Source organism: Phascolarctos cinereus, unplaced genomic scaffold, assembly GCF_003287225.1.
Source record: "Phascolarctos cinereus isolate Bilbo 61053 unplaced genomic scaffold, phaCin_HiC Scaffold_2;HRSCAF=192, whole genome shotgun sequence".
In the NCBI taxonomy this organism is placed as follows: domain Eukaryota; kingdom Metazoa; phylum Chordata; class Mammalia; order Diprotodontia; family Phascolarctidae; genus Phascolarctos; species Phascolarctos cinereus.
In genome coordinates this window covers 331,455,593-331,473,447 of record NW_027555625.1, presented here as the reverse complement: position 1 = coordinate 331,473,447, position 17,855 = coordinate 331,455,593, and the positions used below count along the sequence as shown (strand labels likewise).

Here is a 17,855-nt window from a genome sequence, read left to right as displayed (position 1 = left end):
AGCCAGAAGCCTGGACGCCCCGCCCCGAGGCCGCACTGCGCAGGTGTCAGGTGCTCGCTTTAACCCTCCAGCCGCGCTGCCCCAAGCTTCAGCTGCGCTGGCACAACCTGCAGGGTGGAGGTGCCCGCCAGGCTTACCCTTGCGATGCCCAGGAGAACGTACCGGCCCCAGGAAAGCCACTGTCCACCGTCTGTAAGGGACTGCCAGGGCCAAAGCTAACCCTGGGCTGTTGCCACTGACTATAGTGGCGTAATCTGCTCACCACGCAAAAAACCCGACCGGGGTGGGGAGTTCAGTTGCAAAGGATGGGTGGGGATTTTAGCTTTGCCAGCAGCACGCATTTGTTAAGCATCTACTATATGCTCGGCACTGTACTAGGTCCTGGAGAAACAAGGACAAACGTGAAACGGTCTCTGCACTCGAGGAGTTTATGTGCTACTGGGGAAAGACAGGTACAGATGGACATAGATATAAAAAAAAATACAAGGTAATCTGAGGGGAAAGGAAAGATCAGGAAAGGCCTCGTGAAGGAGGTGGTGTTTGAGCTTTGAAGGAAATGAGGAATTCTGAGCATCAGAGATGGAAGATGAAATATCCTGGGCCACACAACAGCCAGAAAATTAGTTTGGTCCCCGCTTCCCAGAACTAGTGAAGGGGAGTAATGTGTTTTATTCCCAAAAAGGCAGGTTGGAGCCAGATTGTGATGGGTTTTAAATCCTAAACAAAGGAGTGTGTATTTGATCGTGGAGATAATAGGGAGCCAATGGAGTTTCTTGAACTGAGGAGTAATGTGGTCAGCCCATGTTTTAGGAATATCACATTTCTGAGAACAAACTGGATTGAAGAGAGGCTTGAGACAAGGAAACTGATTAGGAGTTCAGGGCAATAGTCCAGGAAAGAGGTTATGAGGGCCTTGAACTGTGGGAGTGGAAGAGAAAGGGATTCAGAGATGCTGTGAAGGTAAAAACAGTAAGAATTAGAAGCTAACTGATTAGATGTGGGTGAGAGGGAGAAGTCAAGTATGACAACACTGTTGTGAACCTGGATGACAGGAAAGCAGGGGATGCTACTTCATAGACCTGGTCACTGGGTCATCCAATTTGCTGAACTGGTTTTTTTTTGTTGTTGTGAAGGAAGGCCTGGAAGGTAGAAGAATGATGTACCTAGAAATGACTAATGCAAACAACAAAAGGCAAACTAAAACACTTTTTAAAAAAATCAAAGGTCAGAAAATGGGTATCCACCAATCAGACGAACAGTTGAGCAATCCTTGGCACGTGAATGGAATGGAATGTTATTGTACCATCACATATGGCAGATGTGACTAATCTAGAGAAACCCGGGGAAAATCTGCATGAACTGAAGCAGAGAGAAGCAAGCAGAACCAGAAAAGCAATGTACACTGAGACTATAATAAAAGAATCAAGTAGAGCCTAGTGTTGTGTAATTATTATGACTAATTTTGCCCCTGGACAAGAGATAAGGAAACGTTCCTCCTTCCTTTTATTGGAAAGGTGAGGAAGTTGGGGGTGTGGAATGTTGCACATGATGGAAGACTAGGTTGCTGGGTCTGCTGGTTTTAACTGTTTTTCTTTATTACAAGGGAAGCCTCTAGTGTGGGAGGGGGCAGAGAACAGTATATCTAGAAATAACTATGCTGTAAGAACATAAGGCATCAACAAAGCTTTTTTTATTATTAAGGACATGCTAGTCTGAAAGAAGGCTCAAGGATCAAAGATTTAGAGCCAGAAGGTGACCTTGGAGGCTGTGGGGGCCAACCCTCTGATTTTATAGATAAAGAAACGGAGGCCCAGAGCAGATGAGTGACTTGCCCAGGTTCACACTAAATGTCTGAGGCATAATTTGAACTCAGGTCTTTCCTGACTCCAAGCCCTGATCTCTATTCACTACACGATCTAGCTGCCTCCTACTCTAAAATGAGGCATCAATGAAGGATATAACGTGAAAATCTCTCTACTGTCATCATTACTGGGTGGTGGTGGTGTTCAGTCATTTCAGTAATGTCTAATTTTTTTTATGACCCCATTTGGGGCTTTCTTGGCAAAAATACTGGAATGGTTTGCTATTTTGTTCTGTACCTGGTAATGAAGGGGAGCTAGATGGAGAAATGGATATCTTTTTTATTTTTTATTTTTAGGCAACTGGGGTTAAGTGACTTGCCCAGGGTCACATAGCTAGTAAGTGTCTGAGTCTGGATTTGAACTCAGGTCCTCCTGACTCCAGGGCCAGTGCTCTACCTACTGCACCACCTAACTGCCCTGCCTTTTTTTTCCTTGCTATGTTGTAAGAAAATTTAATTGGATCAATATGACAACAATAATGTATAACTTTTATTGACATTTATACAAACAGTTGCATAGAATGCTTTTGTAAACCATAGCAAACAGGGCTAAGTGACTTGCCCAGGTCACACAGCTAGTAAATGTCTGAGGCCAGATTTGAACTCAGGAAGATAAGTATTCCTGACTCCAGGCACTCTATCCACTTCCCCATCTAGCTGCCCCCATTACCAGGTGGAGAACAAAAATCAGGGATTATTGTCTGCCTGGTTTTATCAGGCCCTCAGCTATCATCCCACCCTCAGTATTCTATTGCCCCTGCTCCCCCACCCCCACCCCATACCCTGTCCTTGCTGTTGCTAATCTGCTATGGGCTAGTGACTGCAGCTGCAAGCGTTAGAACTGAGAAGAGTAAAAGTCCCTAAGCAAACCCCATCTTCACTCTCTTTCATCTGTTTCTCCTCCACTGCCTGCTTGGCCACAAGAGAGAGTCAAAGACCACTTTGAAGAATCTGTCTTTAATTAAACAAAAATACATCTGTGAACAATGGGAACCATAATTCCCTTGCCCCTCACCCCACCAGGAAGGCAGGAACAGATGGATAGATCAGGTATTCACAAGCCCACACTGGCCACAAAGAGAGGGCCCTCAGAAAGTGGGAAGAGGCTCCTAACTGCTCCCCTTCCCCAGCCCACCCCACCAGGAATACATACATAGTTATAGAAACACCTATCCATACTCACCAGGGTCCCCCCTGAGGCCAGGCCCAGACCATAGGCCTCTAAAAGGCAGTGAGAGAGATGAGAAGGGCTACAAGGTAGGTACAAATCTATTCTAAGAGGTCCCAAGAGAACCCAAGAGGAAGGAAGGAAAGGGGAGTGAAAGGGCACACCCTAGCCTCTGCCCCTTCTTGATCACTTCTAGTGTGCACACAGCTTGTATTAGGAGCAATGACAGCAGCACCCCTGAGAATTTTTGGGGTTGGAGAGGAAAGCGTGTCCCAGATCCACAGTCCAGGGACAAAAGAACCTCACCCCAGGAGGAGGGCAGGGAAGTTCTCCCCTGTAGATTCAGGTGTAATCTCTCCTCCCTGGGGCAGATCCAGCACCCTGGATGACTGTCCCAAAGGCCTTTAGGCCTCCCAAGTCCCCAGCACAGAGCCTGGACACAGGCAGAAGTTCCATCAGCTGGCCCCAAAGGCTAGTGCCTGAGGCAGAGATGTCAGGAGCAGCCTGGAACAACGTGGGCAGCATAGCAGTGGGCACACACCCGCACAGGCTTCATGTAGCCAAACCAAGGCAAACGCACAGATTTGGATGAACATCGTGAGCAGAAGATCTGGAAGGGACAGGAGGAAGAGCTCATGGTCTCCTCAGCTCTGCCCTCAAACCGTGCCTCCAGAAAGGTCAGCATCAGGAGCTGAAAGAAGGCCTGCACTCATTGCCTCCACCCCCAGCACTACCAAGGATCACCCTAGCATCTCAGAATATAGCTTTGTTCCCAGCTGGCTATGGTTCAGGGAGAGATACAACTAACCCCTCTGTGGGCTTGCTGGGTAAAATGAAGGGCTTGGACCAGGAGAGTTTTAAGGTTCACTCAAGTTCTTGAGTGTCCAAAGGCCTGAAAAGTGGGCCCAGGAATCACCTGTCCCTCTCCCTCACCGGCATGCACCTCTCTGCATCCTTTCTCCTCTACCTGTCCCTACCCTCCACCATCCAAGCCACCTACCTTTCCACAGTTCCGGCAGTGGTGCCTTCGGCGAGTGAGGCTAAAGGGAGTCTGGCAGGCAGTGCAACAAAAAGAGGCATGATCTGGAACCCAGGCAGGAGGCTCTGTGAGGCAAATGAGGGCATGTGTCTGTCCGCTATGGACACCAGAGCTGGGGATGGGGTGGGGACAATAATGTTATAATACTTTTGACAACTGCACCTCCAATGTGAGAACAGTCAAAGCTAAGTGTGTGTGTGTGTGTGTGTGTGTGTGTATGTGTGTATGTGTGTGTGTGTGTGTGTGTGTAGACACACAAAGGGAGCCCACTAAAATTCCCCAGAAACCACTGAAGCTGAGCCAGTCTGCAGGGGTCCACTTGGACTCAACTTACCTTCTCGGCCATATTCAACACACAGGGTACAATCTGCCAGAGGGGCAGCCAACCTACAGCCTCCTTCCTCTGCTTCTTCCTCTTTGTTGGGGTCACAGGGAGAGAGGGGATGCAGAGATAAGTGCAAGATTGGGAGGATGGAGCCCAATGCAATTCTGACTGCAGACAAGATTCTTAGTTTAGCCCTCCTTGAGAACCCCCCTCCAAGTGGCCCAGAGAATACTGCCCTGTGGGGCACGGACAATAGCAACAGTCTAGGGTTATAGATTTAGAGGAAAAAGGACCTCAGAGTCCATCTCTGGTGAGGGGTGGTAGCTTGGTATACTATAATGGGTAAAACATTAGACTTGCAGTCAGGAAGACCTAAATTCAAATCCTGATCATTGATACTCACTAGCTATGTGAACCTCAGCAAGTCACTTACAGCCTCCATATCCTCATCTGTAAGGGAAGTCTCGAATGTCCCTTCCTCCTCTAAACCATGATCTTAAGATCCCTTATTTAACACATGAGGGAACTGAGACCCAGAAAAGTTAAATGACTGGCCTAAAGTCACAAAATGGTAAGTGACAAAACCAGGATTTGAATCTGGCTCTTCTGACTCCAAAGCCAGCGCTTTCTCCCTATCCCTAGTAACAGTAGCCAGCCCTTGGTGTCCACAGGGACCCTCACCTGGCTCAGGCTTGGATGCCACCACCAAGAACACCATATGCAGGATGGCTCGAAGTTCGCTGGCAAAGTTGGTCTGCAACTGGTCAGCTACACCTAGTGGGCAGAGGGTGCAACAGTGGCTCCTCCCTCCCCCCTGGCAGTGCTCCACCCCAAGCAGTGGCCCCCCCCTCCCCTTCCCCTGACAGGCTCTGGGAGGGCCGGTAGAGACCTATTTAGCTTTCTTCCAGGGCCTAGCCCAGGGATGGGGAACCTGTGGCCTCGAGGCCACATGTGGTTCGCAGAACAAATGGCCCTCTAGGTCCTCAAGTGTGGCCCTTTGACTGAATCCAAACTTCACAGAACCTTCTGATCCAAGGATTTATTCTGTGAAGTTTGGATTCAAAGGGCCACACTTGAGGACCTAAAGGGCCACATGTGGCCTCAAGACCACAGGTTCCCCACTCCTGGGCTAGCCCTTTCCCTTCCAGCCTTGATCTGTTTCCCCATCAGCTGTGTTGATGATGCAAAGAGCAAGGATAGCCTGGCCTCAACCTAGCCCACAGTACAGATGGGGCCAGACACCAAGACCCAGACAGACTACGCTCTCCCCGCCCATGTCCATGTTAAAGACCCCCATCCTGAGCTTATCCTTCCCCTCTCCCCTAGCCTAGACAGCAGAGACACCACCAACATGCCCTCACCTGAGATGCAGACAAAGAGCGAGTGGAGCATGTTTTGAGGGCTGGGGTAGCTGGCCCGAAGTGCCCTGCCCATCTCTGCCTGCAAGGACCTGTTCCAGGAAGAGACAGAGGCTCAGAAAGGTCACCTATCCCAAAGGCAGCAGGGAGGCTGCTGGGAGAAGAGGGCTCCCACAAGCCTCCCCCCAAATCCCGGGACAAAATGGGACTTTGCAATGGCTTGGGAAGTCATGGAATAAAACAAGAAAGGAAAGGATTTTACTCTCAGCACATACACTCAGCAGAGGGACCCAGGTTTCTGATATTTCAAAACTAAAAAGGACTCTAAAAATCTAACTCCCTCACTTTCCAGACAAGCAAACAGAGGTCTGCAGAGTGGAAAGGTCAGGGCCCAGGTCTTCGGACTTCTAGTCTAATAAGATTCCTAAGAAGACTGAAATAAGAACTCTTCTGAGTCATGCACCAAGCCTGAGCTGGGACCTGCCTGGGTGGGACTGGCCTTGCTGGCCTCTGGGGAATCAAGATGCTGAGCTCCAGGGTAGGGCTGGGGAAATGCTGTCGTTCTCTGGGTTCTCCCACTAGAGTTCTACCTCCTAGCTGAAGGCTTACCCGGCAGCCACTGACTGGTCCTGCCCAACACGTCGGTGGGCGCCATATCTTCTAGGCTCTTGTCTCCTTGGTTCCCTTAAATGCTGGACAGTGTCAGGGGACCCAGCCCCAGTGGGTACTGGCCCATCCAACAGCAGGGAGCAGGGAGCACCTCCAGAGTCCGACCATGGGAAGGAGGTACTTGGCTTGGTTCCCAGATTCTCAACTGATGCTCGTAAGCCCTGACCTGGACAGCTAGGGGGTGAGTGCTGCTTGAAGGGCAGATGTGGGGCAGGTTGTGAGGTCCTGACCCTAGTCTGACAAGAAGTGTTAGATACTGAGCTCTCTTGTCTGGGATTGTCCATGGGCTCCCAGGGGGCATCTGTCACACACAGGTTCCGTTCAAGTATGAAGAGCTCGTCAGCTGACAAAACAACCAATAGGGCTCTGTAGGAGGAGAGAGGCCAGAATTTGTCCTAGAATCCATGCCTGTCCACCTGGGCCCTATCCCATCCACCATAGGATCTCAGGGCCTCCCCAAACCAGACCAATGGGAATGATCTCCATTCCCTCCCTGCTTACTGGATCTTCTGCAAAAGGCTTCGAAAGGGACTGAAGACATAGGCTGTAGCACCAGGTGGGCTCAGGCTCAGGGGGCCCTCAGGGTGGATGAGAAGGCCACTGTGAAGCAAAGGATATGTGTTAGGCCCTCTCCCAGTCCCTGACACCAGAGCTCATCTCAAATCCAGGCCCTGAGGAACATTTAATATGGATAGAAATAAAATCCTAAACTAAGGTTAAAAACCTTTACTGTGCAAGGATGGGGAGGCAAGGAAGGGGAAAGGAATATGGCTAGAAAGGAGCTTATTTTTTTAAAGGACACTGAGGTCTTAGTGGACCACAAGCTCAGTGAGTCTGCAAAGTACGTTCAATCTTGGGCTCAACTGATGATAAAATCAGACTGTCAGAGCTGAAAGAGACCTTAGAGATCCTCTAGTCCACCCCCTTCCTTTTGTGGTGGGGGAAACAGGTCCATAGAAGGTAGGTATAACAGTAAGTGGTGAAGTTAAGACTTGAAACCAGGTCTCCCACTGCTATGTCTGATACTTTGTCTATTACACAATGCTGCCCATTCTAATGCTGTCACGTGGAAGAGGGATCACGCTTGCTCTTGCTGGCCACCCCCCCCCCCAGCCTGATTGTATATCTCATTGTGTTTGGAAGAGCCAGGAACTCAGGGCTGACGCTACAGAGAGGCAGATTTCAGCCCAATGAAAGGAAAAGCCTCCTAAGAATTATTGCCCTCCAGAGTCAGAAAAGGTTGCTTCAGGAAGTGATGATTTAAGTCTTTAACACGAGAGGCCTCCCTGAGGCTGAAGGGGTGACCACTCCGAAGCGAGGGTCCTTTAGCCCAAAGGTCATTTAGTCCAAACCCCTCATTTTACAGACTAGGAAACTGAGGACCAGAGGAAGAAAGCAGCTTGTCCTAGATCAGTGACAAGATTCCTACCTGCAGAAGGGATAGGCTGTTTTCTGAGGTATCTTTCAGCTTGAGATTCTATGAACAAACATCTTCCCCTTCTATTTCCTCTACCCCAGAGATTAGCAATAGCCTTGACCCTAGACCCCCACCCTTAAGATGAGTCCCTGGAAATCCGTAAGGCCTGATTTCTCTCACCTGATGATGGCCAGGCGAGGTATGGTCAACATGAGACTAGGCTCGTAGCTGTCAATCATCTCCTGGGTTAGGTAACCAAGCTTCAGGGCCCTGATCCAGAAATAAGGTAGGAGATGGGTTGAGTCCTAGGCATAGTTTGGCCTGACCACCCCCCGCCCTGTGGGGGTCCAGCTCCAGGGGATTCTTCTATAGTCAGATTTGTGGTCCAGCCATCCTGAGTCATGTCCTAGGGCCCTTCCCACAAGGCTGTTTACCTGGCTACTGCCTCACAGAAAAGTATGGCCACCTCCTGCTGCTGCTCGAGCTCCTCTGGGGACTTCAGAGGGGCTACCATTGCCACATAGCTGAGAGGGAAGAAGCAGTGATGGTCAAATCCATCCTCCCCTAGCTTTCCTAGGGCAGTGAGGGTGGCAGAGGCCTGCTCTGCTGCTGGCCCCATCTTCCCTCACCCTCGTGTCCCACAGGCTCTCAGATCAAGGTGAAAGGCAGAAGGTGGAATCTCAGAGCTCAGATAAGGAGCTGAGAGTGCAGTACAGTGGAGTAGTCACTTCCTGTCCACATGTCCCAGCCCCAGATCTGTCCCATATCCTTAGCCTTACTTGAACTCAAAGTCAGCAAAGAGGTTGTCAAAACGAAGCAGGGCGGAACGCAGAGACTGAGAACAGGGCCCAGGGAGGCCCAGACTCTGCTCTCGCAGGAGAGCCCGAGCCTGCTCCAGGCTCAGCAGCAGGTCCCGGGCTAGAGGCTGGAGCAGCTGCTGAGCAGTCTCATCCATTTCCACAAAGGAGCCAGCCACCAGGCACTGGAGGAACACAGGATGCTAGGCTGAAATGGGATGGATCAGAGGTCCCTGGGTAGGGGCTGGGGCAGTATCAAAGAATAATGAGCTGGTGAGAGAAGTAGGAATAGCTAAGCCCAGAAGCTCTTCTCTTAGCCACTGAGAGTTACCAGGACTTGTAAAGATGTTGGTCCAGATTAAGATCAACTGCTGGGGAGTTCTGCTGGGCTTGAAAGGGAAATGGCTAATTGGGAGTTCCTATACCTCCCCTCAACACTGAGGGGAGCAGAGATCTCAGCTCTATACATGGGGCAACCAGGGGCTGACACTAACCTCAGCAGCAAAGAGCACATGGGACCCCAGGTTCACTCCCAGCAGCTCCTCCGGGAACTTGGCCACATAGTCCCGAGGCCTTCGATCACCAGACAGGTTCTCCTCCATTATCTGCTCCATCACTGCCAGTAGCTGTTCCTGGAACACCAGGCAAAGGACCTCAACCATAGCCTCTTACTACAACCCAGCCTTCCCACCTTGAGATCTCCCACTCTGGGATCCCCAATTCCCAAGCCACGGCTTCTTCCCTTCTTCCCTCCACTGGAGAATCACTCTTGCGCTCCCAACCCCTTAGTTCAGCCCAGGGATGGGGAACCTGCAGTCTCGAGGCCACATGTGGCCTTCTAGGTCCTTGGGTGTGGCCTTGTGACTGAGTCCAAATTTTACAGAACAAATCCTTTTATTAAGGAGATTCGTTCTGTGAAGTTTGGATTTAGTCAAAGGGCCGCACTCGAGGACTTAGAGGGACACACGTGGCCTGGAGGCTGCAGGTTCCCCACATCTGGCTCAGCCCCTCCCTACTCCTCCTTCCTCAAGGACCTAGCCCAGCTCTTGAAAGGGAAACTTGAATGCATATCACCAAAGAGCCAAATGGATGTTTCACCAGCACCTAAACCTCTGGGTCACAGGCTGTCAGGTATAGTAGGTAAATTCCTAGATTCTAGATTCCTAGACTGGAAGCCAGAAATCTTCGGTCTGAGCCCTAGTTCTGCTGCTTACCATATTATATGACCTTGGGCAGTCACTTTCACTTTCTCTCTACAAAATGGACTCAGTGTCCTCATCTATAGAACAGCCTAAATGACCTTGAAGTTCCCTTCCAGGGCTAACATTCTATGAATTGCTACCCACCCAACCTGCCCCTCCCATCGAGGTCCATGGTGCTACACATCCTCCCTGCCATCATCATCTTTGACACTTTCCTCTCCTTCAGCTCCTACATCCAGCCACCATGTCCTGTTTCTACCTCCAGAATCCTTAGTTCAGATCCTCCTCATCAATTTAAAAATAAACCCATTGACATTTTTTGCTTTTATATCACCTTCATTTCCAAACATATTCCTCGCTGTCTTCCCCTATGCAACAAAGTAACAAAGAATTAAAAAAAAGTTGCCAGTAGAAGTTCCCCAGGTTAGACAATATATCAACTGAGCTTGATGGTATATGCAATGTTCTGCAACCAGTGCTCCACCTCTACAAATAAGGGAAGGGAGTACATTTCCTCCTTCACCTCTTTTCTAGGGCCAAGCTTGGTCATTATAATTACACACCATTCAGTTTCCTAGTTTGGCCCTTTTAGTTTACACAGTCATACTCATCGTGTCTGATGTTTTCTTGGTTCTGCTTATCGTATATCTGTTCATATAAGTCTCCCCATCCTTGGAATTCTTCAAATTCATCAGTTCTTCTGGCCTACTAATATTCCATTACATTTATGTCTCAGTCTATGTAGCCAGTCCCTAATCAACGGGTACCTACTTTGTTATCTGTTCTTTGCTATCATTAAAAAAAAAACCACTGCGATGAATATTTTGGCATATATGAGACCTTTCTTTCTGTCTTTGTCCTCCTTGGGGTATATGCCTAGCAGTGGGATCTCTGTGTCATTTTTTTCTCTTTCTTTTTTTTTAATTTCTAATTGCTTTCCAGATTGGTTGGCCCAATTAGAAATTATTTTTAAAAAGTGACTAAGCTATCCATGCATGCCCTTTGACCTCATCACCTCTCACCCGGACTGTTGACATAGCTTCCTAACTGGTTTCGCTTCCTCCAGTCTCTCCCCTCCCCAATCCATTTGGCACAGGTCCCTAAGGGGAAAGGTCTACCTGCTGTGTTGGAGTGGGGCAGAAGGAACCACAGATGGTGTAGAAGGGGCCTCACTGATGTTGGGAGGTGGGAGGCATACCTGGCTGGCATGGAGCTGATTCAGCAGCACCAGGTAGTGCTGAGGATCTTCCTGCACATCGAGGCAGATGATTTCAGTCACCACTTGTGTCACCCGTTCATCAGCAAAGAAAAACTGAGCCAGCAGCCGAGGATCTGACCTCTGGGTAAGGAAGTTAAAAGACAGGTCTGAGTCAGTGTCCCTCAGGGAACCCCACCCACACTCCAGGCTCCTGAGGACTGGATTTGGAGTCAGAAGATAAGGGTCTAATACCACTTCTGCCACTTACTACCAGCAGTGACTTTGGACAAATCACTTACCCTTGATGGGCCTCAGTTTCCTCACCTGCAGAATGAGGACACTGGACCAGATGATCACTAGGGGCCCTTATAGCTCTAAATATATGATTCTTTGTGCTACCAGCTTGTCAGGCTTAGCAATGGGCCCCCACTGGAAAAGGAAAGCACTGAATGACATCACATATGACAAAATTTACTGTATCTTGACAGGAAACAACTAGTTATAGGTATAGGAGTCATTTTAGAAATCAGCTGTCTGTATAGTCAGGCCACTAGATACTTACAAGAATGTCAATTTAAACATCAAAACAGAAAAATGGATAAAGCCAAGCAACCTGAACAGTTTAAACACAATTGCTGTCTCCAAAGTACCCGGGTCCCAGGACTAGGAGAGACTACAGACTCAGCTCCCATGTCTACTATCCATAGGCTCCTGACTGAATACCACCTCTTTCAGTTTCTCAGCATAAGAGTAGGTTAGGGAAAGAATACACATTTATATAGTGCTAAGCACTTTACAAATATTATCTCATTTAATCCCATTATTATTTCCATTTTTCAGTAGAGGAAACTGAGACAGAGGTTAAGTGACTTGCCCAGGGTCACACAGCGAGTGGACAGATAGTCCGACACTGGATTGAAACTCAGGTCTTCCTGACTCCAGGCCCAGTGCTCTATCCACGGTGCCACCTAGAGGCCGCAGGTTAGGTTAGGACATAGATTGGGCTGAGAGGTGAGCCGTGTACCGTCTATGAGAGGCAGCTTGGTGGCCTGGCTACCACTCTGAACTTGGAGTCAGCAGAGACCTGCACTGGAATCCTGTCTCTCACTTTATTTGTTGTATGGCCATAAGCAAGTCTCTCAGTCTCTCTGAGACTCAATCACATGCGAAATGAGGACAACATCCCCTGTGGTAGCTGTGAGGATAGAATGTGTTCATTCTGGTAAAGTGCTTTGGTTATCATTCAGCCCACCCTGATTGGAGACATCTCTGCTTTGGACCCATACTCAGCATACCCCAAACCTACCTCATTACGTTTCCCCAAACCTCTTCCTTCTAGTCTCAAGGAATGCAGGTGGGAGGTGGGGTGAGAGTTAATCCACACATCTTTGGAATTCTGTTCTGGGGTAAAGTTGTCCTGATTGTTGAGGAAGTGCAAACTCATCTTGGAACTCGTCTCACCAGCCCCAAACCATCTTTTGGGGTCATCTAGGTGGCACAGCAGATGGAGTGCCAGGCCTGGAGTCAGGAAGACTCATCTTCCTGAGTTCAAATCTGGCCTCAAACACTTCCTAGCTGTGTGACCCTGAGGGCAAGTCACCTAACCCTATTTGCTTCAGTTTCTTCATTTCTAACATGAGCTGGAAGATGAAATAGAAAACCACTCCAGTATCTTGGCCAGCAGAACCCCAAATGGGATCACAAAGAGTTAGATACGACTAAACAACAACATTGCATCCACTCAGCCACTGTAGAAGTAAGCTAACCATTTTCCCTTCTACTTGTGACTCAACTCCCCTCTCTAGCTACAACTTCCCTTTGTATATTGCCTTCCCCAATAAAATGTAAGCTCCTTGAGGTTAGGGGCCATCTCACTTTTGGATTCATAATCCCAGGCTTAGCTCAATAGCGGGTTTATTAAACACTTGTAATTAATTTATTCAGTAGCACTACCAGTCTGTCTCCCATGTTGAAAACTTTGGTGTTTATCTTCAATCCTTGTGTTCTGCCTCACTTCTCACATTTGTTCAATGACCAAGTGCTGTCAATGACCCACTACAACATCTGTGAGATCTTTCTTCTCTCTATTTCTGCTACCACCACTCTCACTACCACTTTCCTGGACTATTACAACAGTCTCCTAAAAGCTCTGGCTCCATTTTTCTCCTCACTTCAATCCATTCCTCACACTTCTGCAAGAATAATCTTTGCAGAGGTGTGCTAGAGCCAGGTTGAACTAGAGAGCCGAATGTTAAATTTCCAATGCAAGCATTTATGACTAGGAAATCTGCAAGTGCTACAAATCAATGTTTCATTCATTGTTTTGTTGATTGTCTAGAATTACCAAGTGATGGAGAAAACATTAACAATACAGATTTAACTTAAAAGGATGTCATGTACACATTTTTCAGAGAGCTGGTTGTTAAACATTTTTTTCCACACACCCATGATCATACCACTCAAAAAATCAATTCAATTCAACACGCTTTTATTTGACAACTACAGTGTGCACTATCTTGGCCATTGCTTTTACAAAGAAAAAAAAATGAGATAATCCATTTTATCAAAGAGCTTATGCTCTCCTGGAAGGTAATGGCTTCCTATCTTCTGAGTAAAATTCGAACTCATTTGGCCCATCAGTCAAAGCCTCCCACAAACTGGGACACCCTTCCACCTGCCCAGCCTTATTTCATAGTATTTAACCTTCACATCCACTATGGTCTAGCTAAACTGGACAGTTCTCATTTGCTTTCTTGGCTTTGTTCACTATGGTACCTATATTTCATTTGAAATTTATTCAGGAGGCATTTATAAAGTCCCTCCTATGTATCTGGCACAGGGCTACGGACTGGAAATATAAAAACAATGCAATAGGCCCTCCCTTCAAAGCCTTTACATTCTACTCAAGGAAAACAATATATACTCATTAAGTATCCAAAACACATTCAAAGCAAATATAAAGACATTTCAATATAAGGATGGGAAGGTATTGGTAACTAAGGTTGGGGCAGGAAATCAGGAAATATATCCCTTCCCCTCTTCACCTATTAAATTTCTACCTATCCTTTAAAGCTCAACTCAAAGGCTCCCTCCATGACATCTTCTGTATAACCAACCACTTTTCAACTTCTGATACAGACAGCATGGTGCAGAGGACAGAACACTGGACTGGGAGTTGGAGAACATGGGTTTGAATCCTGACTTTAGAATCTGACCCGTGATGACCATGGGCAAATCATTTAACCATTATAAGCCTCAGTTTCTTTAGCTATAAAACGGGAACACTAATACCTGTAATACCTATTTCACAGGACTTCAAAGGAGCTAGTGTAGATAAAAGACTTTAAAGCCCAAAGATCAAATATTATTGTTTAGTCAATCAACATGCATTATTAAGTGCCTGACATATTCTCAGCACTGTGCTAAGCATGGGGTTTTCGAAGAAAAGCAAAAAACAGTCCCTGCTCTTAAGGAGCTCTCACATGCAAACAGTTCAGTCATTCTACTAGTATTTATTTTTTCAAAATGTTTTCATTGTTGTCTTCTGTTTGTTTCATCATCGTAGTCATCCCAAGTATCTCTCCTTTTGCTCTCCCAAAAAGCCATTCTCTCCCTTGGAGGGAACAATTTTGATGGAGAGCTGAAGACAGAAACCAGATTACAAGAGGCTGAGAAGAGTAAGGAAGGAGAGGTTCAGGGTATAGACAGCTTTTTCAATAAGTTCGTCCATGGAAGAGAGAGATGGGATATAAAGGCTTAAAAGGAGACCGGAACTTGTTTATATTAGGTGTGAAGCAGTAAATGGAGAGGGAGAGACTGAAGATGCATCAGGCTTAGTAGAGTCACAGTCTGCCCTGTGGCAGAAGGGCTTCTCTGAGAGATTGTGGGTCTGAGTTTGTGCCTTCCCATAACCTTTTTAATTTCAACAAGTTTTTTTTATAATTAATTAATTTTTAGTTTTCAATATTCACTTCCATAAGATTTTGAGTTTTAAATTTTCTTTCCTTCCCTCCCCTCCCCAAGACAGTGTGTAATCGGATAGGCTCTACTTATACATTCATATTAAACATATTTTCATATTAGTCATGATGTAAAGAAGAATTAGAACTAATGGGAGGAACCACGAGAAAGAAGAAACAAAACAACAAAAGTATGCTTCCATCTGCATTCAGACTCCTAAATTCTTTCTCTGGATGAGGATAGAATTTTCCATCATGAGTCTTTTGGAGTTGTCTTAGATACTTGCACTGCTGAGAAGAGCTACCTAAGTCTATCAAAGTCAATGATCATACAATGTGGCTGTTACTGTGTATAATGTTCTCTTGGTTCTGCTCATTTCACTCTGCATCACTTCATATATCTCTCCAGTCAACAAGTTTTTACTGATATTTTCTATTTTTTATATCATCTTAGTATCCCAAGTATCCATCTTCCTCTTCATCCCTGAGAGCCATCCCATATAACAAAGAGTATTTTTTAAAGAGGAAAAAATATCAGCACAATTGATCAGTACATTAAAAATGTCTGAGAGTATGTGCAATGTATAACATCTGTGGCTCTTCCACTTCAATGAAGGGGATGTCTTCTCATGTCCCTTCACTTGAGTTCCACTTGATCTTTCTTTTTTCTTTTTTTTGTGGGGAGGGGTTAGCAAGTGAGGTTAAGTGACTTGCCTAGCTAGTAAGTATCTCAGGCCAGATTTGAACTCCTGACTCCAGAGCCAGTCCACTGCCCCACCTAGCTGCTCCTGAGTTCCACTTGATCTTTATAATTTTACATTTATACATAAAATCTTATGTAATCTTTATACTCACTTTTGAGGTTTTGGGTATGTAGTTTTTCTTTCCATTTATATTGTTGTAGTTATTGTGTCTATTGTTCTTGGTTTTGCTTACTTTACTCAATTCATGTGCTTCTTACAGCACTCTAATATTCCATGACATTCATATACCACAATTTATTTGGCCATGCCCCAGTCAATGGACATCTACTTTGTTTCTAATTCCTAGCAATCACAAAAAGTGCTGCTATAAATATTTTTAAGTATATGGGGACTTTTTTCTTATTGATAGCTTCCTTGGGTATAAGCCCAATAATGGAGCCTCTGGTTCAAAAGGTATGGAAATTTTAGTCACTTTATTTGTATAATTCCAAATTGCTTTCCAAAATGGTTGTACCATTTCACAGCTCCACCAAAAATTTATTAGTGTGCCTATCTTTCCACAACTCCTCCAACAATGACTGTTGCTATTTTTGGTCTTTTCTGCCAATCTGCAGGGTGTGAGGTAAAACATCAGGGTTGTTTTGATTTGCATTTCTCTTATTATTAGGGATTTGGAACATTTTCTCATGTAGCCATGAACTCTTTGCAATTCTTCTTTTGAGAACTAATTGTGCATATCCTTTGACCATTTATCTATTGGAGAATGGCTATTAATCTTATGTACATATATTTATTAATTGTTTATATATCTTGGATACCAAACTCTTATCAGAGAAATCTGATACAAAGATTTTTTTCCCCATTCAACCACTTTTCATCCTAGAAGCATTATCTAGGCAAAAGCTTTTCAGTTTCGAGGAATCAAAGTTACCTATTTTATCTTTTGCAACTGCCTCTGTCTCTTGTTTGGTTAAGAATATATCTCCTACTCATACTTGTGAGAGGTACACAACCTGTTTCTCTTCTAATTTTTTTTATAACATAATCTTTAATATTGAGATCATGTATCCACTTAGAATATATTCGGGAGTGTGGTATAAACTTAAGTCTAATTTCTGCCAGACCGCTCTGAAGTTTTCCCAGTAGTTTTTATCAAATAGGGAGTTTTTCCCAAGGTAATTTAAATTTTTTACTTTATCAAATTATTGAGTTCTATTGTTTTTTAATCTCTCTTATCTAGGCCATTTATCTATCTCTCTGGTTTTTAACCAGTACCATATGGTTTTGATGACTGCTGCTTTATAATATAGTTTAAGCTCTTCATCCTTGCTTCTTTTCATCATTTCCCTTGATATTTCAGGGGTGGGGAACCTGCAGCCTCGAGGCCACATGTGGCCCTGTAGGTCCTCAAGTGCAGTCCTTTGAATCCAAACTTCACAGAAGAAATCACCTTAATAAAGGATTTGTTCTGTAAAACTTGGACTCAGTCAAAAGGCTGCACCCAAGGACCTAGAAGGCCATATGTGGCCTTGAGGCAACAGGTTCCCCACCTCTGGTCTAGATCTTTTGTTTTTCTAAATGAATTTTGTGATTATTTTGTCAAATTCTATAGAGTATCATCTTGGTAATTTGGTTGCTATAGCATTAAAAGTGTAAGCTAATTTTGGCAGTATTGTAATTTTACTATATTAGCATGGCCTATCCATGAGTACTGAATATTCCTCCAGCTGTTAAGGTTACTTTTTATTTCTATAAGGAGCACTTTGTAATTGAATCTACACAAGTCTCTTGTGTGTTTCGGGAGTTTGATCCCAAGATATTTTATGCATTTTTAGTTATTTAGAACGAGAGTGCCCTTTCTATTACTGTTTCTTCTGTTTTATTTTTTATTATTACATAGAAATGCCTTAAGGATTTTGAGGATTTATTTTGTAGCCTGTAACTTTGCTGAAGCTATTAATTGTCTCAGTTAGTGTTTCTGCTAATTCCCTACAGCTTTCTAAGTAAACGGTCATGTCATCAGCAAACAGGGATAATTTTGTATCCTTTTCACCTAGCTCTATTCCTTTAATTCTTTTCTCTTTTCTTATTGCTATTACTAGGATTTCCAGGACTATCAAATAATAGTGGGGAGAGTGGACATCCTTGCTTCATTCCC

At 45.5% G+C, this 17,855-nt stretch overlaps 1 protein-coding gene across 3 annotated transcripts in view; it reads right to left on the bottom strand.

Annotated features, from left to right (window-relative positions):
* Positions 1–2,799: 2,799 nt before the first annotated feature.
* Positions 2,800–17,855, bottom strand: part of LOC110216866 (lateral signaling target protein 2 homolog) — a 49,721-nt gene continuing 34,665 nt past the window's right edge. For 2 of the 3 annotated variants that reach the window (XM_078150298.1, XM_020998885.2), the window contains 12 exons: positions 11,035–11,175; positions 9,129–9,266; positions 8,617–8,819; positions 8,272–8,361; positions 8,018–8,107; positions 6,922–7,020; positions 6,361–6,786; positions 5,755–5,843; positions 5,075–5,167; positions 4,403–4,483; positions 4,030–4,133; positions 2,800–3,639 (listed from right to left, as the gene is read on the bottom strand). In XM_078150298.1, the coding sequence (XP_078006424.1) occupies positions 3,523–3,639; positions 4,030–4,133; positions 4,403–4,483; positions 5,075–5,167; positions 5,755–5,843; positions 6,361–6,786; positions 6,922–7,020; positions 8,018–8,107; positions 8,272–8,361; positions 8,617–8,819; positions 9,129–9,248 (1,512 nt within the window). In that variant the 5' untranslated portion in view covers positions 9,249–9,266; positions 11,035–11,175 and the 3' untranslated portion in view covers positions 2,800–3,522. Of the gene's footprint in view, positions 3,640–4,029; positions 4,181–4,402; positions 4,484–5,074; positions 5,168–5,754; positions 5,844–6,360; positions 6,787–6,921; positions 7,021–8,017; positions 8,108–8,271; positions 8,362–8,616; positions 8,820–9,128; positions 9,267–11,034; positions 11,176–17,855 lie in introns of all 3 variants that reach the window. The other variant, XM_020998886.2, reaches the window with a different exon arrangement.